Below are 24,871 nucleotides of genomic sequence, written 5' to 3'. Positions count from 1 at the left end.
ATAACGGTGCCGTGTAGGACTCCGAGCGCGCGCGCCTAAAATCATCCTACTCATCATCATCATCAGCATCACCACCATCCTCATCCTCATCATTAGTCTTATCCTTCTCACCACCACCACCACCATCATCATATTCATCATCACCAGCCTCCGCTCAGTGGACATCACGTCCTGCTCCGGTCTGAGCTCCAGCGCGCAAAACCCACTTCGTCATTTCTCCTTCAAGCAGCTTCGATCACAACACCCACGACTTACAAGCATGTGGATTTACACGCTCCTGCTTTGCCTTTCTGTCCTGCTTTACTCGGGTAAGTTAGTTTGATGCTCCACGCAATTTCTCCCCACCAGATCTCCAGATTATCGCTTTGCACTTTGGTGCATTTTGTAATGTTTTATGTATCGGATCTTTCCATTGATCTTGGATAGATAAGATTGCAAACTTAGCGCGAAACATCCGGTTTTTACCGAACAGTGTCTCGGTGTCGCACTTCAAGCAGGGACACTTTTACGTTTACTACATGCGAAATAAAAGTTTCGCAAGCTCTGGAAAGCTGTTCTGTTCGCTTCTCTCTCCATCTGGGCGCATGAGTCATGGAGCTGGGAATGAAAAGCAACGATGCGCGTGTGTTGTTGCTCTGGAACTGCTGGAGCCTCCTGGAAAACACGGGGCTTCCTCACACTCAGAGCTCAGAGACGTAAAGTTCATAATAATGAACAATGGTTTAATATGATCTCTCTCTCTCTCTCTCTCTCTCTCTCTCTCTCTCTCTCTCTCTCTCTCTCTCTCTCTCTCTTTTTCTGTGCCATCTCTACAGAAATATATAACAACCCTAAAGGCAGTCTTTAATCTGGAATATCTGGAGACAGTTTTCTTCTAGAAATCAGGATTGATTCTATTTACTGATAAGAATATAATTGGCCCAAAAGTCAATAATAATAATAATAATAATAATAATAATAATAATAATAATAATAATAATAAGTAACTATATGCCCATGAGTTAACTCTTGAATTTCAATTTCAAATGTTGATGGGCAAAGGTTCAACCATGATACCAGGGGGAATGCTGCCTGGAATGAGGATGCAGATGTGGATTTTCATTGCTCTCCTTTTTTTTTGCCTGGCTGACTTGTATTTCCATTCAAGACAGGTTTGGTTTAGGCTACAGACAGACCAGTCCAGTGTGCTTATCTTTAAAAGAAAAAAAGAAAAAAGAAAATTCAGCCTCCGAGTTTCTCTGCCCATTAAGAACTTGGACTGCGACCATGTCCAATGACCTTATACACTAGAGCTTGTTCATGCATGTGGAAGTTTGTCTCTGGTTCGGTTCCGAAGGAGTTCTGTTACCCGATCAGTGAGGATTTGGCATGTTCCCACGTGGCCCTCACAAAGAATCCACTCAACCTGAGTCGCTGTACTTATTCAGAAAATGATGGATATCCTTGCATCTTATTACACAAGCAGGATTAATCTTGCACTAAAGCATGTTGTATAGGCTTGTTTTCCGCTCCATGCTGCCAGTGCGTCGTCTACTTAATCAGTTATAGTCTTATTATTGTCAGTCTTGTTGTCACTATACCCTCAGTCTTATGCAACTTTTATTCATTATTATCATAATTTCTTTAAGAAATGTATATTACTTATGACCAATGTATTTTATATGGCAGAAAGCAAGAGGCATGCGCTCCAGGACTACCAGAAGACTGACGGGGTTCGTCTAGTTGCTCCGCCTGACTCCTCCTTAATGATGAAAAGCAAGAAGATGAGCTTGGGGAAGTGCGTGCGTCGCTGCAGCCGCAACCGAAAACTCCCCTTCACCTGCAGGTACGGAGGCCTGTCAGGGTCAATAAATGCAGTTAACCTCCAACAGTTTATGAATACGCAGGAAGCATGTGCAGTCTATACAGGAAACCACCTGCAGCCTTGCCATAGTGGGATGTGGAGGTCAGTGTGTGGATGTGATTAAGGCAAAAATATTTGTGCTATGATGAAACATCAGTTTGTGAGTAAAAGGGGGATGGGGGATTGGAGAGTTTTGTGCCATCCTGAAAAAAAAAATAAAATTGGCCCAGGGTAAACTGCACAGTGTGCTCAGAGGAAAGAGCTGGAAGCTACATTACAACTAGAAATGCACAATCAGCAAATCAACTACTTCCTATTTTGATGTCTTGCGTAACGGCCCATTTGCCAAACAGCACCTTTGGCAAAGCCCGGAAATATCATATACTTTACAGCGACATTCAGCATCGAAATGGCATGTGATTTAGAAATTAAAATATCAGTGCTACAAATTCTGTCAGGTAGAACCTAGCAGATGTTTTTAACCTCGAACAGCTGGTTATCATCTCTCTCTCTCTCTCTCTCTCTCTCTCTCTCTCTCTCTCTCTCTCTCTCTCTCTCTCTCTCTCTCTCTCTCTGTCTTACTCATTCTCTCTCTGCTCTCAATTCATCAAATGTTGTCTATTTAAACACAAAGCCATGAAACCCACTGAATGTATGAATAAATTAATGTGCATGCAATCTCTCTCTCTCTCTCTCTCTCTCTCTCTCTCTCTCTCTCTCTCTCTCTTTTTCTCTCTCTCTCTCTCTCGTTTTCTCCAGAGCTTTCTTCTTTGATCAAAATGGCACAAAGTGTCATTTACTCTCCTTCGACAGCCTCACAGTAGGCGTCCATGCCGAGACCGACTTCAGCTTTGACCTTTACGAAAAAAAAGGTACAAAAGCTTTCTTGCATTACAGTTGCTGTGCTGATGCTATAATTTGACAAGGAATTTAGTTCCATATGGTTTGATTAGTAACATACATCTGTTCCTGGTTTTTCATGGGGGTCCTTTACACTAAAGACACACTCCCTTCCACTTTTTTCATTCAGCTTATGTAACTGTCGAACGCTGTTTAGAGGCCTTATTTATAAATGCTTTCTTCGGAATGGTAAAGCTAGATGAAAACTGGATGACCTGTATACACAGTGACATGTGCGTGTCAGGAGTTCATCAGCAAAGTGAAATGAAATGACACAGTGCTGACAGCATGTCTTGTGACCTCTATGTCAGCAAATCTTTTTTTTTTTTTTTTTTTTTTTTTTTTTGCAAAATGAAATCCAATTGTCTTTGCTTGTATGGCACACAGCATGATGTGAAATAGCTGATATTTTGACCTTTGCAATGTTACTCTTGTAGACTTCGTAAGAGAGTGCATCATCGGCACAGGCCTGAACTACAAAGGGAGGAGATCAGTGACTGAGAATGGTGTCGAGTGCCAGAACTGGGAGCTGAACACGCCACATGAACATCAGTAAGATTCTCTGCCCTCTTTTGCAGCCGTTCTTCCAATTTCCAATCTTTTAGAACCTCTTAGTCAGAAACAGTCTTTCAAAACCTCTATTGTGTCTGAAACAATTTCACCAGTCCTTATTTTCATCCCAGCTTCAGTAGACACCTTTGTTATTTGTAATTCATTGACAAATGAAACACAGTTGCACTCGGAACAGATGCATGGCAGACGAGGGCCTGCTCAAGATTTAGAGGATTTGATGATTAATTCAATTGTCCTTTGACAGAGTTATGCTTTGTGGAAGGCTTTAATTTTGACAGCAGGCTCAGTACTTTAACTTGCCCGCAGTTGTTCCAAAACGTACGGTCTGTTTATGCTTACGAATTAACATTTAGGTCCGTAGTCAAGGCCACCATTGTCAAGTTCATGACCAGGTCTATCAGATCAAATCAAGACCGATCCTTCAGCGGGTCAAGTTCATGTAAAATATTTACGAATTCACATGAAAGTGAGTCAAGCACAAAGACCAAAAACTAGCTAACCTAAGTGGGCTTTATTTGTCCATTGCGCCAATTATTATGCTGTATTTGATATTTTAGAGACAGTCCAAGTCAATACAGAAAACATCTCAAGACCAGTCTTACAGCCCTACTAACACCATACACAACACCAGATATAAACACTGTATTGACTTGTGAACTGCACTTAGTATTTATATACTCACAGTTCTATAAATAAGTGCGCTAAACCGGAGGAATTATTGTTTAAAAGGTTAGCTTGGAGGGTCGAGTGTAATGGTGGGAGTCTTGACAGAATGCAGTGCAAGGCTTAGATAAGATAGCTAATGTGAAGGGCTTATTTGCCAAGAGTTCATTATGGTTGGCGAGTTCATTAAGGATGCTGAAACAGCATGGAGCCATCGGTTTACTGCCTGTCATTTACTAGGGATGGGGAGAATAATGAGTCTGAGCCAAGAGAGCTATACGTCTCTGAGTTTCACAAAGCTGCCGACACATGAAAACATGACTACCTTGAAGGGACCTTGAGGGTTTTCTTTTTTTCTTTTTTTCAATTCTCACCTCGCCTCATTCTTTCTCTCCCCTTCAACTTTTTATATATCCTAACGGACAGATGTACGGTTAAAAAAAACCTGCTGTTGAACAGATTTGGATCTGAACACTGGAACAAAAAGAAGTCACAGGCGAACTTGTGTGTCACATTTTGATATCATTCACAGCTTTTAAACATGTTTAAAACACAATCTAGCACTGCGGTCTAGTCAAGTTTCTAACTGGAGTAGACAAGTTTTGACTAGACCGCATGGACTTTATATGAGATTTATAGGCCTGCTCGCTTTCAGACCTCCGCTGAGAGAATCGCTGTGGCACCCTGGCACAGGGATTTGACCTCTACATTTTTTTCCTGAGCAGGTATCTGCTTCTTTGTCTGCAAATTCCTCAGTTTACGTATGGGTAAAGGCAACCTGTATTAAACAGAGATTCCAAATATAAAATGGCTAAAAAGAATGACGTTGTGTTGGTTTTTCTACAGCTGTAACAATGATTATTTCCTCTATAAATCTTAATTGACTTCTATGATGCCAGAAAAAAATTCTATAGACAGATTCTGCTTTTTCTTTTCCCTTTTTTTGTCTCACTTTGAGTCTGAGTGTCTCTGCCTCTTTTGATCTGAACCTGCTCTATGGTCTTTGATTTACTAATATGAGTGGGAGTGCAGAGGAGGACATGAAGTGGGTGACATTAGTATCTGGGATGGCTGTCTGTTTTCCTGTTGCCATTTATCTTCTTTTTTTTTCTCCCTTTTTTATCTGTTGAAAGCGGAAGTCTTTTCCAGTGTTAACAGACATACAGAAGTCTCAGTAGCACAGCTGGTTGTTATTTCCTGAATATACAGATGAAACGATAGTATCCCTTGAGCTTACCCTCATTCTGTCTTCCTTTACCTATCAAACACACTTAGCTTTTTACCCCGGCGACATAAGAAGAAGGACCTTCGGGGAAACTTGTGCCGGAACCCAGACAATAGCACTACAGGACCGTGGTGTTTTACAAAGAACCCCAGCATACGTTATCAAAACTGCAACATTCCCCAGTGCTCGCAAGGTAAGCTTCTGTATTTTATTTTTATTTTTTCCCAGTGATTTAAACTCATTGAATTATTTACTGTTGAGCTGCTTTTGGGTTTGATTTTTTTGGATGCTTTTTTTGAGGTAAGAAGACATTCTGCTAGTGAGGTAGTCATGAGCCAGAATCTTTTTTTTTTTTTTTTCATGCACTTCTCTGCTCGCTAAATCAGGACATGGGAGAATGTGGGCTGAATATGCGGAGTGCAATGTAGAGAGCTTTCTCTGGAGATAGTGATCAGGCAAACAGAGACAGCCTTCTGTCTATTCTCAGAGCACTGTGCAGAAATACGGCTGGGAGGGTTTGTTAATAAATTAGTTTCCCATAATCAGAAACACACACAGATGGATGTAAAATCAAGGTTTCACGAAAATGGCCAGTGCTGGACATCTGGTTCCAATATGCCGATCCAGCCTTTATAGTGGAGTACAACAGTCATAACAGGCTTTCGAGGGTGCCGTGCTTCTTAGGTGACCTCTCTCTGCTGTGACGTTCGCCGGGCCATTATGACTAAGCCTCTAGATTTTCAATTACTCATTTCGGTAACCTTTGATCATGTGAAATCAGTTAGAAGCTCAGGCCTGCCCCTGGAGACGTACTGACAGCTTAATGGGTGGTATTTTAGCTTATTAAGGTGAGGTGTTACCTGATGTAGGACTCTCATTTAATGGCTGCATATAGGAATTCACTTAATGTTAGATGAAAAAGATAGGAGATTGATTGCAATAAACATGGACCTAATTCCTGATACAATGTGCTTAGGGAATTTAACATTCCATCATCAGTTGTTTTTATTTCTGCTCTACAATGTGACAGCCATGTTAAAGTCATTTTCTCCTTTCTGAGCATGCTAAAGTCTCTCAGCTGTGCATGTGTGTGTGTGTGTGTGTGTGTGCGTGTGTGTGTGCGTGTGTGCGTGCGTGTGTGTGTGCGTGTCCGTATAAGAGTGTATTCCTTTGGGTTTGCTCCTCAAGACTAAGATTCTTACCAGCCATGTTCCTCATCCACAGTGGAATGTATGATGTGTAATGGAGAAAGCTACCGCGGGCCCATGGACCACACGGAAAGTGGCAGAGAGTGCCAGCGCTGGGACTTAGATGAACCTCACAAACATCTCTTTCATCCCAAAAGGTACAAACCCTCCAGACAAGAACATGGTCCATTAGATCATATGTTATATCCATTTTGGTACAGTGTGCTAAGTAGATCTGCGGAACCAATCTGCAGCGATATTATAAACCCGTGACCTTGCGTGTGATCATTTTTTAGCTCTCACTAAAAGGTTTCATCTTTGCAGTTTTGAGTAAATTTTTCACAGGCAACTTTTTCTAAGATATGTCTCCAATCTCAGTCCAACCATCCCAGCAATGCTTAAAGAAACGTTACCTGGAAATTGAGGTTCAACCCTCATTTGCCCCCTTTGGGAATCACACTTCTGGAGTATATTACAACCTGTCTGTTCTGCTTGTTAAACTATGCGCAAGAAATAAATCTGGAAAGTTCTGGTGGAAAGCTTATGTCCACTCTGGCACGTGAGCCCTCCTGCTGTTATTGATGTGCAATGTGTACTTCTGTATTTCGGCATGAACGTCGTATTCATCAACATTGCTTTCAATTAGCATCAAGCTGATGCACTGCTTAAGTTCAACCAACAGTAAGTCGTGAGAAATCGTAAGGGTTGAGAAATAGATGCGAGTTGTTTAGCTACTCTCCCTTGAGTCGATAAACTCACAAGAGCTCTTTAATCGGACGTTGGAAAAGCTTTAAGTACGTTTACCTCATGAGGAATGGCATCTGCCTGCTATGTTTTTAAAAAGCATGTGAGAAATCAATAAAGCATATTTCCAGAACTTTTGCAGTGTGGGAAACGGTGTTTTCGTAAAAAGTGACCGATTTCCACGACCCAGCAGAAGAGGCAGGTTTCGGCCATGTTGTTTTAAGCTTTAGAGGCTTTAGGGTTCAGAGTCCAAGTAATTCGCGGAGATTCTGCAGAAGCGCCGTGTGTACATATGTGCAAATTGATTAATGCATCATGCCTGCTTGTGGGTACTTCCTTGTTGTAAATCAGGCTTCACGGCGTTGCTCACTCTACTCTCTTCGACAGGTATCCGGATAAAGGACTTAAGGATAACTTCTGCAGGAACCCAGATGGACGCCAGAGACCCTGGTGCTTCACCACCGATCCCGACACTCCGTGGGAGTACTGCGATGTCAAACAGTGTGGTGAGTGTGATTGTTCGTTTGTTTGAGTATATACAGGTTTTGTCTGGCTGTGTGTCGGCAAGTCAAGTAGAATGAGAAAAAAAAAGGAATTTGCCAAATTTACAACTTCCTCTTCCTGCAGCTCCCCACTCATTTGGGACCCTCACAGGAATGTTGTTTGTGGCGAACTGAGAAGAGGAGGGTTTGTCCATAAAAAAACCTTCGTCTTCCTTCGTTACGCTCCCTCACTCCTGCTGTTCACTGGAGTCTCTAAGTGTTTGTTTTTCCTCATCAGAATCAGAGCACTGGTGCATGGCCTTATCTGAATGGGAGCCGGAGCCCTTGATTTGGATTTCTTTGTAAACCCTGTGTCTGCAGACATGAGACACGTGTGGGTTTCAGCCGCGCACACAAACACACACACATTGTCACACAGGTTTTTCTTCACACCACTGTAGCCGGTTACATTAATAAGTAGCCTCAGTTTGTCACCTTTTTTTCTAGTCTTGCTTCAGCTCCATCTCACTTTTGCCTGAGGATATTTTAATGACTGGGGAAGCAATGAAGCAGGGTATCAGGCTTAGCTTTGGCTTGCATTTTATAAATAAGACTTATTGCCTGATGGAACCTCACTCATGCTTGGATCCCAAATGCTTTCTGTGCTGTACTCCTTTTTTTTTTCTAAACAGACCTGATTTACTAGTTCTCTCAGACACTGTGGATCTACAACTTGTAGAATCTCCTTACATCTCTCTCTTACAAAATCTCCACACAGTTCTTCAGCCATGTGTGTCCCATCTGTGTGGATACTGATGCAGAAATGATCTGCAGAAACGATCAGCGCATCTGTGTGTGGATTTAGATGGCGTAGGTCCATTTGGAAAGTGAACCTCCTGTCTATCTGAGCCCTGCTCCTAAGGCCAGAAAATGCTTTTAAAACCTAGGCTGTTGCTTTTCAGTAAACAAAGCGTAGCATGAAGCAATGTAGTTATGTTGGGTTTTTTCCTGCCTTGCTGCTAACAAAAAAACGATCCTAGACGACACCGCCTGAGTATGCAACAATAAATAATGTTAACATGACATGTGCAGTAGGAACGGACGTGCTCAAATCGAATGTTGTATGCGGTTCCAACTCAATTTGGCATTCCTGTGTAGAACTCGAATGACGAGATCAAATACAAGATAGGAATAGTAGGCATAGAATTCTTTTCATTCTTTCCCCCAAAAATGTTTGGCAATAAGCTTCACAGAGCATCTGGTATTTACTAGAGGTATGGATCAGAACTTGGATCTGGCAATTCAGTACTCAGTATATTCATACAGTGATGAAGCTTGCAGGACAACATAGGAGAAATTAGGCTTTCATTCAGTGATAAAAGTTCAGCAGTCTTTATTTGATGCTTAGTTTTAAATATATTCGATAGATCTAGTTTATAATTAGAAATAGAACCAACTTAGAAGAAATATAATGGGCAGAAACACACAAAAATAATGTGTGTACAGTAACAAAACCAAAAAAAAAAAAACATTACGAGTTACATCTGCAGTTTAAATCAATGATGAACAAGAATGATGTAGCTGAGGTTGAGAAACAGTCAAAGACTTTTTTTTTTTTTCAAAACAAAAAAACAAAAACAAAGAAACTCATCACTTCCAGTATATTCACGCCCACTTTAGTTTTAAATCTGAATAAAATATTTAGAGTTACAGACACAGATAATAATAAACAGATGGCTAATGGCACTATGTTACACTCCTACTTTTCAGGATAGAAATACACAATATAATAAATACCAAATTATATATTATATTAACTAAACAATGAGCACTAACTGGCTTCAGAAAGTTTAGAAGCTATTTGGCAGTCATTTTACCAGAACTGTCGCTTGCTTTTATTGTTTGTATTCAGCAGCTGCTTTGACTCACCCGGGACGCAAGAAAATAAACAGAACTACCGTTATTGCATTATGAACTTTTGCAGTCAAAGAGAAAATGAGTCTGACTCATTGTTCGTCATGCTCAATGAGTAATCTAGTTTATTATTATTTTTTGCGTCATTTTATAACTGTTGCTTCCTTTTTCACAGAATCTGACAGCCACAGTGACGTTGAAACGACTACAGCGTGTTACAGAGGGAATGGGGAAGGATATCGTGGGACAGTGGCAGTCTCTAAGGATGGATTGACTTGTCAAGGATGGGATGCCCAGTTTCCTCATTCGCACTCTTTCACACCACAGAAGTACCGCTGCAAGTGAGTGCCTCTACAGACACCTTTATACGCTGTTGATTCTGTATATTATAAGACCTAGATATGTACACCTCAAAGATGAACACTTCTATCCCCTTTCATACACCCTTAGGGCAAATTGTCAAGGATGTGTGTGCATCATAACCATTTTAGAGGTGTCATAGGTGGATAATATGCTTGCACAGAATGTGAATGGATGCTCTAGGGGGCAGTGTTGCATATCCCAATGTAATATTATGCTAAAATCTCTTTAATATTACGTTCTTTTTTATTATTATTCATACACAAGTCCAGAAAAACTGTAGTGCTACTTTTCAGCAAAAACATTTTGTGCCATATAATTTTTCTGTAACGCTTTACTGGTTGTATAAGAAGTGATTATATCATATTAGATTATATTAAGCCCTGTCGAAATACTAAGAAAGTATATATATATATATATATATATATATATATATATATATATATATATATATATATATATATATATATATATTTAGTATTTGTAGTATTTGAAACAGCTTTTACTCTTTTGGTTAGGGTAACACTAATGCTAATTTGTGTTTAAACGGTCAGTTTAAGGGGCTTGCTCAAATGCCCCAAGAGTTGCAACCACCAGGGTTTGAACCCCCAACCTTCTGATCAAATCCTTAAACACTGAGCTAAAGGTCCAAATACAGATGTTCAGAAGTAATACATACCTCATATACCTTGTTCAAATACACTATATGTACAAAAGTATTGTACGTTTCCTGCCATGTGTGGTTCTTCTCCGAACTGTTACCACAAATATAGAGGCAGACAAATACAATTTTGCGTTCACTTGAATTTGGAAACCCAAACCTGTTCCAGCAGGGCAATGAAAACTCCATTAAGATATGGTTTACATAGTTTCAAAAAGAAGATCTTGAGTGGCCTGCTATAGAGCTCTGATCTCAACCCTACTGAACACCTTTGTGATGAATTGTAAAGCTGACTGGACCCAGACCTCCTCATCTCACCTACCAGTACCTGACTTTACTAACACTCTTGTGGCTGATGAACACAAATGTCCAAAAAAGCACATTCCAAAATCTAGTGGAACATCTTCCCAGAAGAGTGGAGGGAATTATAAGAGCAAATCTGGACTAAATGTTGAATGTGATGGTTAAAAAGCACATACCATACTTATAACCAGGTGTCCACAAACTGTTGCCAATATAGTGTATATAAACTAATATAGATGATGGTCATTCTATATATTTTGCTACTTTTTCCAGTCCGGAATTTTCACATCCTGAAGCAAAGTTCTCAGCACCATACTTTTCTCATTAATAGAACACCTGTGAGTCTGACATTATTTTTTCAGAGATAATGGTTGATTTAGAGCAAAAAGAGAAGCTTGTTAGTGTTTAGTTTGTTATTGCATTTAATCTAACAGGCAACAGAGGGCTCTAAATACCACAAACTGCTTCTTTAAAACAGCGGCCCCTTTAGAGGGGTTGTAACACAATATAATTTTTTCTTATCCATAGAATTCTTTTCAAGTGAATTAAATACTTTAGCCTATCTCATCAATTAGACATGGCTTTTATGGTTTCCGAATAGATCGTTGACATGGCGTGAAACATAAGCCAGACATTTGTTCAAATCAGCAATGTGCAACGATAAGTGCAGTTAGCGTCCCTGCATTAATGTTATCATGCCCACTGTGTCTGTGTTTCATTAAGAAGATTTATTTAAATTTATCTTGATAAATGATCACCTTGCACAATCCACTTCATGCAGTATGTCTTTAAAGAGCAGCAGTGCAGAAGATCTTCCATCATGGTGCCTCATTCGCACAGCTGAGTCAAACACACATCCCACTCTTCACACTAATGAACAGCTCAGATGTTGGGACAAAAAAGTTCTCACATAGCTCAGCTCTCAACATTCATCTAGCAAACTGGCTCAAATAGCTGACTCGGTCACAAACCCTTGTGTCTTTCTGCTCAGATTAGTCATCCAGCCATAGCAAATCCATTAACTTTATCAAATATATGAAGCGGTATACATTGTTGTATGTATGTGTGCAATCTAGGGACTTGAGGGAGAACTATTGCAGAAATCCTGATGGCCGTGATGCCCCATGGTGCTTTACTACTGACCCTAACGTGCCTTGGGTCTTCTGCAGGAGCATCCCAGTCTGCGAGGAAATAACACCTGAACCTGACGGTAAGCTTCAGTTTACATTCAGTGCACATTTACATTATATAGTCATTTATTGGAAGCAAATCTAATATTTATGGCATGTTTCATGTGAGTCCACATTGCTGGAAAATGTAACTGAGAAAGACACAGGGCTTCGGTTGGCACAATAACTCGTTTTTTTGTCGGTATCTGTTGGAGAGTTGTTGGAACTTTCAGTTTCAGCCTGAATAATTGGGTGCACTTTTCTGGATGCAAGCTTCAGAATCATGTAGGTTACAACCTGCTTATTTAAACTGAAGTTCTTACCTATGTCTATACACTAGTTTTAAATAACAAACTTTTAAACACAATGACACATTAAAGGTGCTGTCTGGGCAAGATGTAGTCAGTTGAAAATACATTTTTGATTAGAGTAGATAAGATTCACTTTACTGTCATTGAACTGTGTACATTAAAAAATCCAATGAAATGCAATTCTAAACAGAAGCCCAAAACAGCAAGTTGCATTATTGTAGGTTTAAAGTGCAAAGAGACAATGAGGTAAGGTGGTAATAAATGTGCAAACAGAATAAGAGCACCAAAAAAAGAAAAACAAAACAATGCAAATGTGCTATAAATTAGTCACCTTGAGACATAGATTACAGTCATGAAAACAAAACAGTGCACTGAATAACGGTGCAAGTAGAATGGTAATATGGGGTACAAATTGTTTAAGGTTAATAATGGATGTGCACATGTGAACTTCAATGGTGTAAGTGGAGCTGTGTTTAACTGCAATGTGGGGGTTATAAGGAGTAGCAAAAAAATACCACACTTACTAGAGTCATGGCCATACTATATGTGCCAGGTTTTTGATTATGTTTTTTAGAAGCCACTGCACTTCTTGCATGCATGTCACATGACTGCTTGCACCTATGTCAAGTTTTTAGTTTATGAGCACCTCTAATTATGTCTTATCCCGCACCTTATGGTACATATTGTTGTGTTTTTGTCTTTCATAGTTGCAGTGTTAGTTGCTAGTTACTTGGGGTTTTGTATTTGTGTCTCTGTCATGTAATAAGCGTACAGGCAGATGTAAGTGCAGATACACTGTATAAACAAAAACACTGAGACACCTGACTTTTCCAGTCATATGTAGCTCATCTGTAACCTGTTACAGATTTCTATAGGATATCCTTGGATGTGGTTGAATTCATTTAGTCTTCACTTGAACTTGGAGACTCGAATCTGTTCCAGCATGACAATCCAACTGTGCATAAAGCCAACTTTATGAACATATGGTTTACATGCGCTGAAATGGGGCACTGAGAGACATATTTGTTTTTCTTTTTAGTAAAAATCTGGTATTTGTTGGTTTTGCCATATTGTCTAGTGCAGAGGGGCATAAACCTTTGAACCATGATACTCTTTTAGCGTACAAAAATGTAATTTCTAATACATTTTTATATGGATGTTTTTGGATATGGGAGTGGTACATTTTCCCTTCACTTGATCTAAGAGACCCAAAACCTCAACCCTATTGAACACCTCTGGGGTGAATTGAAAAAACTGACTGCACCCCAAACCTCCTCAATGCACAAACTCCAAAATCTAATGGGTCATCTTATCAGAAGAGTGAAGGTTACAGCAAATATGGAATGGGACGTTGCAACACACACAAATCTAATGTATCACAAGTTATGTCTTACCTACAGGTGCTCATTAGCTGAAAATGCCATACAGGTGCAAACATTCATGTGGCATGAAACAAAAAAAAATAGTGGCTTCTGGGAAAGGCAGTCCCCTGACATAACCTTGACAATATTGACCTTTTTAATATTAATTTTATGGTCTAAGATATGCAAATGAGCCACAGTTTTATTGATTTTAGTATATTCAATGAAATCTTATTGGAGAACATTGTTCTCATTCAAAACTAACAGTTGTTTGTGTATTTGTATGTGTGTGTGTGTGTGTGTGTGTGTGTGTGTGTGTGTGTGTGTGTGTGTGTCGCAAACATGAAATATGCAGCAGTAAATTGCATTCCAGTGTATATACCACTGTGCTGTGAACTTCACATATACAGTATGTTTTCAGTATGTGATTACAAAAAAAAGAAGATCTTTTACTTATTATCCTTTAACATTGTTGTTTTTCCAAATATGTTAAACAGACCCTTTTTTTTGCTTTTGATACCTCTTGCTTGTTTGGGCTCATTTAACCCCATGAAACACAAACTGTTTGTAATGCAGCATTTTCTAAGGCGCTCTCATTCTTCCATTACCAAGATTTGGCATTTGTGCTGACTGCTCCCAGTGGTCTGATCTCCACAGCCACTAAAATAGGCTCTGTTTGAGGCATGCACAATGGGAGTGAACGGTAGTGTGGGAATATGACAGTAAGGCTCAGACATAAATCACCATTGACAGCTCTGTGTGTCTAACAATGCCAGGGAGGGCGCATGGGAGGACACGGTTAGGTGCTGATCCTAAAATCAATTTGGCTGCAGTTCTGATTAGGGCCACTGGGATCTGGGAACAGGGCATATGGGGTAAATGGTGCTGTGGTGCGTTTCTTAAAGTACTGTTAGCTCATTGTTTACCTCAGGAATAGACATATTGGCTGTATTGTTTTTGCATGTATATTATTATTGCTGCAGGAACATTCTCATACATAATGCAAAGTTTATAAAACCCAGATGCACCAACATTTACTCATTTTGTTACGAAGCTATAAATTCTAACATTGGTTACGCTTGTATGAGGCACAGATTATTGCTCAAAAATGCACCAAAAAAACAAACAGATAATCATAATGTTTTTTAGGACAGCATAGGTTTGTTTAACTCTCTTAGTAATGGACCCCCTGAAAAACTTGGTGTTTGATTTTTCTGTTTAAAAGTAGTTTAACAGCACCTAAAATTCGCGGTTTGGTAAATATATATTTTTCAAATCAAATAAAATGCAATACATGTTTTTATTATGTTACTTACATTGGCACAAAATAAATTGATTAAATAAAATGAAATAAACAGAATAAAAATTTTTTTAAATTTGTTAGATCCCATTTGGTTAATACAGATGTGTGTGTGTGTGTGTGTGCGTGTGTGTGTGCGTGTGTGTGTTTATCCATAGAATCCATGGCGCCAGCATTAGCCGCTAGCCACTTCCTGGTTAGCGGCAAACGCTAGCACTATGGATTTTTAAACCATTTTCATGCATGCGCAAAACAAATCAAACAAGAGTGGCCACAGTGACACTGCACAAACTCCAGTTTCTTTTTAATACTTCAGGAATTGTTGTGTATGTTTTTAAGTTTAATAATACAAACTTGCGGTCCGCCACATAATACGTTCCTCCTGGAGCAGATTTTATCTCAGATGTTCCGCATGTAAAAATGATTGCAAACCGAAAGCCCTGTACCGAAAAATTCCAGTACAAATATGTGTATTGTTACACGTATATATGTGCGTGTGTGTATGTGTGTGTTTCAAATATAAGACTTTACAATAATTTTAACTAAAAGAATAAAAAGGCTTTTTGCTGCTACTGTGCCTATTTGATCTGCATCAGATCGGCAGTTTGATCAGCATCAGATTGCGGTGCAATGTGGAACCATTTCACAGTTCTGCTAAAAACAATTTGCTTTTGATATTAAAAGTGTCCTCTTTTATGTCTATGAGATAATGTGTAGATTTTCCATAGGCACTAATGCACAACCAACTGCGACTATTCATTTCTTTTCAAAAGTAGCAGATCTGCATAATCCTGATCCTCTTTTTTTACACATTGCTTTCCAGAGTGTTATACAGGGAGTGGCGAGATGTACAAAGGGAGGCAGATGAAGACTCGCTCAGGCATCCCCTGTGCACCATGGAGCGACCATACCGAGAGGTGAGATCCTGAAACCACAATATTCAATAGGAACACCCCCTCACTCACACTGAGCACACTCGGGCAGTAACAATGAGCTTTCTAACAAATAAATAAACAAACAAACAAACACACACACACACACACACACACACACACACACACACACACACACACACACACACACAAATAAATTCTAACCCTTTAACACAATTTCCATTGCCCTTTTTATATATATAAAGCACATCCAATCTAACAAAAAGGCACTACAAAATACGTTTCTGTTCATGCAGCACATCTTTTCAGTTATTTAGTTTCCATGGACACGAACTCGAGTCCACTTATTAACACTTCGTACGTTGAGGGAACTCAAGGACAGTCCCTTGATTCCTTGTGCCGCTTGAATGATCTATTTATCTTTGTGGTTCAAGGGTAAATCTTGGTAGCAAAATGAATAGGATGGCGAAAAATAGCTCACACCCACATGTTTCTGGGCTTTGATTTTTCAGCTCGGTGTGACTGCAAATATCAATTAAATCAGAAAATATAAGAGTGACAGAAAAAGCTGGAAACATCAATGCAAAACCTTTTTTTCTGTGTGGGCATGCATTCATTTGTTTGAATGCAGGCAGGATTTCAATAATTCTAAGGTCAAATCTGCCTCCTAATGATTGTAATCTACTAAAATAGAGGGGAAGAAAATGTCCACTCTTTTCATGCAGTGGATCATGGTCAGTGTATCTAACATAACAACTGAACAAATTCTACTTTAAAATTCACACTGTAGCTTAAATATATATTTATCATAAGATTCATATGTGCTTCTTGAGCAACCCCTGTCCTTATTTAGTCTCATTTGCTCATATTATCTGTTAGCAAAAACCTTGGGTGTTAGTAAATTTCGTTATTAATGTGCGGTGAGGAGGCTGAGGTTTTTCTTCCAAACCCATGTAAATGGTATGTTCATGGAAATCCCTCTGAGCTCAGGAACATTGTTATGCTGGAACAGGTTTGGTCTTCTAGTGCAAGTAAAGGAAAAAATGAATGCTACTGCATTTAATAGGAATCCTATACAACTCTCCAAACTGCTTCCAAGTTTGTGGTAACAGTTTGGGGAAGAACCACATGGCTGGAAATGTTCCAATATTTTTGTCCATATAGTGTATATGTAATTATTCATTTATTTTTTAATTTACAATGTTCTTATGTTCATCTCTAAGCTAACAAAGACTTAAAGTCTCATCCCACTCGTTTTTGTTTAGTTCCTCAATTGCAAGGCCGAGACACCAAGATGTGTATGAAATATATCCAAAGTTTATTACCAGAGAGAATGCATATATATATATATATATATATATATATATATATATATATATATATATATATATATATATATATATATATATATATATATAACATTTTGAACATTTAAGCATCTATTATAAAGATGTGACAGTCGCGGTGACTGGAAATATGCAAGGAATAATTATAAGTCATACAAAATAGGTTAATTGCTCCTGGTAAAATAACTAAATTGAAAGATTCTACAAGAATAATTAAATCAAAGTAATAAGCATCAGGGGATCAGGAAAATATGTACTAGGTTTCAATATTATACAATATATAACATGCATATGGCTTAGTATAATATAATACCACTCTAACTGCTACTATAATAATAATAATTATTATTATTATTATTGTTTTATATATATATATATATATATATATATATATATATATATATATATATATATGCCCTTCAGTGGGCATTACCAGATGTAAAATAGACTTAAGTGATTTGTTATATTTTTTTATAGGAGCCCTGCATTCATATATCAGAACTTGACATATGCAAATATGCTAGTTAGTGTGTGTGTGTGTGTGTGTGTGTGTGTGTGTGTGTGTGTGTGTGTGTGTGTGTGTGTGTGTGTGTGAGTGTGTGTGTGTGTGTGTGTGTGTGTGTGTGTGTGTGTGTGTGTGTGTGAGTGTGTGTAGTGCTCTGATTGAAACACTTCTGTGGTGTTTCTTTTTTCCACACTGACCCCAAAATGTATTCTATTAAATAACTTCCTTGTTTTCCTGAGCAAGTTCCAGGTCAAAGTTCATTCCCCCTTTCTTTGCACAACCCCACTAAGGCAATGAAACAAAGCACAGGGGTCCCTAGATTGCCAGGGTGTGTTTGTCTTGCTTGAGAAAATAAGCTTCTTGCACTTTTTTTTTAACAAGAAAAACACGGTTTAGTGGAGAAAGCTGTTTCTGAGAGCGTTCTAATTGATGGCGGTGTGCAGCAGTCAGGGTGACTTAATTCTCCAAGAATTAACAGCAGGCTCTTGCAGCTGGAACAGCAAGCTTTAGAGTTGACCTCTGACCTCCCTATGCTCAGTCCTTACTCAGACGTCTTGCCATGCGAACATCAAAAGCGAGTCTGGTTCTTAATTCAGACATCACGGCTAGTGTTAAAGGTCATTCAGGTGTGTAGGTGGGAGAACCTGAGGTTAAGACTCACTACTTAGCAGTAGACGTCTCATTGTGGTATCGAAAGATCATTTTGGGTTTTTTTAAATCGTCTTTAAATGAAATCTTAATATGTATTAGTTCCTTCTCAGATCTTAGCAACATAAACATTATTTATGGATAAAGACTAGTTTCTTCTCTGCTCCTGCTCCTGCTTGCAAGTACAATTATTTTTTCTATTTCACAGTTTTCATTACATACACCTGTCGTGTTTAACGTCTTAGTTTCAAATAATTACCTTCATAATTTGTCTATAATAGCATGAGTATGACATAATATACAGCTAAATGTGAGGTTGGACAAAATAGTTTATTTCTATTAAAGAAACTGTTATGTTCCGTTTAGGGAAAAAAAAAATTCAAATTTTTTTAGCATTTTTTCCATCTTTAAGGGAACCAGCAACCTGGATGGAAATCATCCAGCTGCTTAATTCCATGTCCGTTTGGATTCTTCTACTCCTATAGAATTCCTGCTGGAAAATTTGTAGTGTTTTGACATCGGTATTCCCCGAAAGTGTGAGGAACCCTGGCTGTTGATGTGGGAGAGCTGAGAAAAGGGGGTCGTGTCACGATTAATGTTGAAGCCAAATGCCTCGCTGTGTCTCCAGAGAGAAACAAACAGCACAGCTGTATAGCACAGGGTGAAGAAGAAGAAAGAGCTCCTAAGCGCCTTAACACTTACGCATACGTTCCGATTAGGTTAATGATGAACGAGTTGGACGTTTTAAGTGAGCTGTTTCGTTTCATAAGAACATAAGCACAAACATATTGTTTGATTGTATTTTCAACTCCCCCAAACTTCATTGATTCCATATTTCTGTGGTTACAGAATGACTTTAGTATGGATGCGGTTGAATTTTATAGCCATTATGCCCATTATCTTAATATGCAAATAATTTCAAATCCTTCGTTTGTTAGCAAAGCACGAAACATGGTGACCAAGAGCGATGAACTGGAAGGCAACTTCTGCAGAAATCCAGACAAAGACAAGCACGGGCCATGGTGCTACACCAACAGCTCCCTCGTACCCTGGGATTACTGCACAGTCAAATGCTGTGAGTCTCACACACACACACACACACACACACACACAAACAAATCTTCATGGAACCGGCTTTATAAACAGGGACATTGTCAAGCAGGAAAAGGTTTGGATCTTCTAGATAAAGTGAAGGGATAATGTAATGCTACCTCCTCCAAAGTCATCATATAATTGTGTGCCTCCAACATTGCGGTAACAGTTTTGGGGAAAACCACATATGGTTGGAAAAGTCAGGTGGCACAATACTTTTGTCCATATTGTGTATGTCTTCACCTCATAGCTCTATTACATTTTATAATAATCTTTTAAATCATATGACATTATAGCAGGAAAAAAAAATCAGTATAGTTTGCAAAATTGTTCATTAGCAAGAAAACAATTCAAATGCATGTGAGTGTACAGGGTGAAGCTTGTCGAAATTTCATCTCATATTAGTATGGAAAGAAAAGAGTGCAGGCAGGGTGGAGTGGGTGGAGAAGAGTGACAGGAGTTATTTGTGATAAAAGAGTATCTGTGAGAGTGAAAGGGAAAGTTTATAGGACTGTGGTGAGACCTGCGATGTTGTATGGTTTAGAGACAGTGGCACTGAGTAAAAGACAGGAGGCGGAGCTGGAGGTAGCAGAGCTGAAGATGTTGAGGTGTTGACGACGATGGACAGGATTAGAAATGAGTTTATTAGAGGGACAGCGCATGTAGGACGTTTTGGAGACAAGGTGAGGGAGGCGAGATTGAGATGGTTTGGACATGTGCAGAGGAGGGACATGGGGTATATTGGTAGAAGAATGCTGAGGATGGAGCCTCCAGGAAGGAGGAAACGAGGAAGACCAAGCAGGAGGTTTATGGCTGTGGTGTAGGAAGACATGCAGGTAGATGGTTTGAAAGAGGCAGATGTAGAGGACAGGGGGGTATGGAGACAGATGATCCGCTGTGCCGAACCCTAATGGGAGCAGCTGAAAGAAGAAGAGATTATGAAAATATGCAACAGTATTAGCTAGCAATTTCTCTCTAAACAAACCACTAACCTTTAAAGCTTGTTTTAATAGTTAATTCGTGGTTCATTTAAGCCCTCTGTATTTTTTCAAAATTGCAAAAAACTGATCTACAGTTGTGGCATATATTTATTCTCATATACTACAGTGCTGTTAAATAATTGAATCTGAATTGTCATTTGGTGAATCATTGTTGATTTAGTTTCTATAAGATCGGCTCTGATGCTAGTGTCTGCTTTAAGACAGGTTTATATTAGTATGCGTATTGTAGTAACTCATTATTTTAAAATGTATTATCACAGGACTTGTACAGTCTTACCTGCTACATAAACAGAGTAAAGGATTTCTAAGTATTAGTGATTGTTGGTATTGAAAATGAAATTGTCAAGCTTTGGTTTCCATTGTAAGCACTTTGTAACAGCTAAAACCTGTGGTTTAAATTGAGAACATCGTCAGGATAGAGGGGTTTGTGGTCGGTGGTTTCTTGGTAACATTACAAGTTGGACTGTTTTGCCTACTTTCAAGAGTGAGAAATAACAGTGGTCGGTGAGTGAACAGCTGTTTATCGCTCTTATAACACTAGCGCTACATACAATTGTTCACAAAAAAACAATAAATGCTTGTTTAAATGTGTTAAAATGAGTATGCCATGTCAAGCTTTAATAAATATACAACTCAGTGTGTTAACACTAAGGCCACATTATGACACAGACAATGTGCTGATTATTTTCTTTACACTTATGGTCTATAAACACATTTGATTAAATAAGATATCCAAAGTCTATTTGGTTTGGTCTGTCTTTCATTAATGGGTCAGTCTTTTTATCTTTTGCTACGTCTCATACTAATGTGGCTCTGAGCAAAAACCTGAGATGAGGTGCTTCACAGAGGTGCAAATGATTCTTGCTCAATCATCATGCAGTCAAAGCAGTCCCACATGCTGGCTCAAGACCTCACACACATTTCCACTCGGATTACACTGTAAACAATGTGCAGATATGCTCATTAGTTTATCTGACATTGATCGTCTTCTGGCTGGCTAATTACCGAATGAAAACTGGAGTAATATGCTTGTCCCTTGTGTTTTTTTTGTTTTAGGTGAGCAATTACAGAACAATCTACCACATAAAGGTAATTATACAGCAGATTATGTTTGCTGATTAGGTTCTAGTTGTAAATGCTGTTAAAAAAAAAAAGAAGACTAAACTATAATTCGTGCTTGCTTTAGCAGCTGAAACCTCGCGCCTCTCCTGTTTTGTTCATAAGCAAGTGAGGATAGTGGGTGGTGGCCCTGTACCCATTAAAGAGGGCAGTTGGATGGTCAGCATTCAGAAAGGGTGAGTAACCAAGTGCTTCCTTCCGTTTAAAATACCTGAACGTATATATCTATATATCTGTCTGGATAATCTGCTGTTTATATAGTGTGGAAGTCATATTCACCATGTTATGGGTGTTCATGGTCTGTGTGCTCAGGGCTGCTCACTCATGCGGAGGCTCGCTGGTGCGTGAGGAGTGGGTGCTGACGGACAGAGAGTGCTTCTCCTCATGGTAATTTATCTGCAGTCACGTTACACAAGCAATGTCGCGCCCTTCATTTGACCTCCACATTTACGAGGTCAGAAGGGTCTTTCTCCAGATCTCACACGATTTGTCGTACCATGTCTAACATAACAAATCATAGCTAGTGATGCTTTTAGGACTGAAGACATTAGACCACCGCCATGTATGTATGTTCTCACAAGAGAGTCATGTGGAACAGTATAAGCCAGAGAATTAAGAATGGAATTTCTTTATTTGTATCTTGGCTTACTTTGTGTTTGCATTTATAATAAAATAAAAATGTCAGGGTCGTATGATAGGGTCCAGGCATTAACCAGCTCTGTGTCTCTCTCTTTCAGTGTTCCTGATCTGTCTGAGTACAGAGTGTGGATTGGTTCTGCGCATCTGAACGAGTCTGGAGGGGACAATTGGAGCAAGCAGGAAAGGAGGATTGCTCACGTCGTATGTGGCCCAGAAGGCTCAGGACTTGCCCTGCTACAACTGGCACAGTAAGACCCTCAAATCATTTCATTTCTTAGACTAATATACAGTATAAGCCCTAAGGTTCAACATACTGGTCGTTCTGAGATGCTTTTCTGCAAAAGCATTTTCTCCAATGGTTATAAAAAGTACTTATTTGAGTTACTATTGCTTGTCAGCAGGAAGCAGCCTGGCCATTCTCCTTTGACCTTTCTCATCAACAAGACATTTCCACCCACAAAACAGAAGTTTTTTTTGTTTGTTTGTTTTCTCACTATTTTGTGTGACTCTAGAGATTGTTATGTGTGAAAATACCAGGAGATCAACAGTTTCTGAAATACTTAAACCAGCTTGTCTAGACTCAAGAACTGTGGCAAGAGAAAAATGTTTTTTTTTTCACGTTATTATATACTTTTAGCTGCTGTGATTGGCAGATAATGAGAATTATAAATAATACAAATAATAGCAGGTTCCCTGGTGGTCTACAGTAGTGGATAGGATGCGGCACTCTCACCACTGCGGCACGGGTTTGATCCCCGGTCAGGTGAACCAACCCCAGCCGCTCTTAGTGCCAGTCCCAAGCCCGGATAAATGGGGAGGGTTGCGTTAGGAAGGGCATCCAGCGTAAAAATGTGCCAAATCAAACATGCGGATCATGAATACGGATGATCCGCTGTGGTGACCCCTAAAGGGAGAAGCCGAAAGAAAGTATTAAAAATAATCATCATCATCAATGTATATATTTATAATTAAGTATAGGCATATGCCAAATAAATAGATGTAATTTAAATAATTAATTGGCAGTAAATAATACATTTCATCCAACAGCCTCTACTGATCCTTTAGTAGAAGATTCATGCAGCTAAGCTGTAAAAAAGCGCGGTGCAAGAGGTCATTTGTACCAAAAGAAATCACACTATACATCAGCTCATTGCTGTTTGGGGACACTACGCTGCTCTGAGTCAGGCTTAGGATTAGTTTACTGGTCCATATCTGAGCTTGAGTAGTTCTACCAACATCCACTATTCATACCAAAGTGTTCTCTTGTAAGAGCAACTATCTGCACTACAATATCCCTCTCTATGTATATAAACACTGACGAGACAAAACATGACCGGTGAAGGGAATGATATGATGAAGACTGATTATCTCTTCATCATGGTACCTGTTAGCGGGTGAAATATTTTGGGCAGCAAGTGAAAATTTTGTCCTCAAAGTTTTTGTGTAAGAGGCAGGAAAAATGGGAAAGCGTAAGTATTTGAGTGAGTTTTACAAGGGCCGAATTGTGATGTCTAGACGACTGAGTCAGAGCATCTCCAAAAACTGCAGCTCTTGTGGGGTGTTCCTGGTCTGCTATCTATTAAAAGTGGTGTTATATATATATATATATATATATATATATATATATATATATATATATATATATATATATATATATATATATATATATATATACACATACTATGTACACTGTGTGTAGACTTCAACCACTATTATACTTTTATATATATAGTCACAGTGTGATATGCAAAAACAGGTTATATTAAGTGGTGTTATTATTGTTTCTCCCTTTAACACATATATGAACATATTGTGGTATTTATTTTCATCATTGATCACACACTTGAATGTGAATTGCAGTTGTTCAAATATCCTTGCTGTTTCTCTCTTTCTCACTGTATCTCAGGTCTGCTTTCATCACCGAGCATGTGCGGAGTATTCAGCTGCCTGTAGCTGGCTGTAGCATTGCAGAGGGCACCATGTGTTCTACGTACGGCTGGGGGGAAACAAAAGGTAGGCATTATCTTACACTGCACAAATCAGTGCCGAGTTATTACAGAGCTACGTTGACACGATGCGATAAGGTAAATTGCAGTGTTATAATGAGGACTATAATCTTCTAGGCACAGGACATGAAGGCACACTAAAGAGTGTTCAGCTGCCCATTGTTAGCAACGAACGCTGCCAGCAGTTACACAGAGGAACACTAGAGATCACTGATGCTAAAGTGTGCGCTGGCGGGAAGAGAGATGAAGGAGTGTGTGAGGTGAGATCCAAACACTAAAGGATATCATACATTAACTTTGCATATACAGTATTAGAATAAAAGTATATATGAATACAGTATTTTGTCTTTGTAATATGAAGCAATGGAATTTACATTTGCATTGTCTGAATGCACAGGAAGTCCGTTCTTTCGGGCATCAATAATTAATGGGTTCATGAATAAATAGTGCATCTTTTGCATGGCTTCATGACTAAAATGTCACATTATGCCAAAAATGGGCAGGATGTATGAAAGGGATAATGAACAGTTATTGGAAGAGTGTGTTGCATGATTTTAATGCAACGATATGGAGGCGAGTAACCAACCTCATAGGTTTTTTATTTTTTGTTACATTCTTCATTTAAC

At 39.0% G+C, this 24,871-nt stretch overlaps 1 protein-coding gene across 2 annotated transcripts in view; it reads left to right on the top strand.

Annotated features, from left to right (window-relative positions):
- Positions 1-24,871, top strand: part of hgfb (hepatocyte growth factor b) — a 26,879-nt gene continuing 2,008 nt past the window's right edge. The window contains exons 1-17 of one of the 2 annotated variants that reach the window (XM_083551778.1): positions 1-308; positions 1,669-1,825; positions 2,603-2,715; positions 3,181-3,295; positions 5,255-5,397; positions 6,429-6,549; positions 7,523-7,641; positions 9,707-9,872; positions 11,932-12,065; positions 15,820-15,913; positions 19,327-19,463; positions 21,538-21,570; positions 21,671-21,776; positions 21,913-21,987; positions 22,338-22,487; positions 24,146-24,252; positions 24,363-24,505. In XM_083551778.1, coding sequence (XP_083407904.1) covers positions 260-308; positions 1,669-1,825; positions 2,603-2,715; positions 3,181-3,295; positions 5,255-5,397; positions 6,429-6,549; positions 7,523-7,641; positions 9,707-9,872; positions 11,932-12,065; positions 15,820-15,913; positions 19,327-19,463; positions 21,538-21,570; positions 21,671-21,776; positions 21,913-21,987; positions 22,338-22,487; positions 24,146-24,252; positions 24,363-24,505 — 1,962 coding nt within the window. In that variant the 5' untranslated portion in view covers positions 1-259. Of the gene's footprint in view, positions 309-1,668; positions 1,826-2,602; positions 2,716-3,180; positions 3,296-5,254; positions 5,398-6,428; positions 6,550-7,522; positions 7,642-9,706; positions 9,873-11,931; positions 12,066-15,819; positions 15,914-19,326; positions 19,464-21,537; positions 21,571-21,667; positions 21,777-21,912; positions 21,988-22,337; positions 22,488-24,145; positions 24,253-24,362; positions 24,506-24,871 lie in introns of both variants that reach the window. The other variant, XM_083551777.1, reaches the window with a different exon arrangement.

The sequence above is a fragment of the Silurus aristotelis genome (genome assembly GCF_946808225.1).
Source record: "Silurus aristotelis genome assembly, chromosome: 10".
NCBI classification, from domain to species: Eukaryota; Metazoa; Chordata; class Actinopteri; order Siluriformes; family Siluridae; genus Silurus; species Silurus aristotelis.
This window is presented reverse-complemented; position numbering and strand designations above follow the sequence as displayed.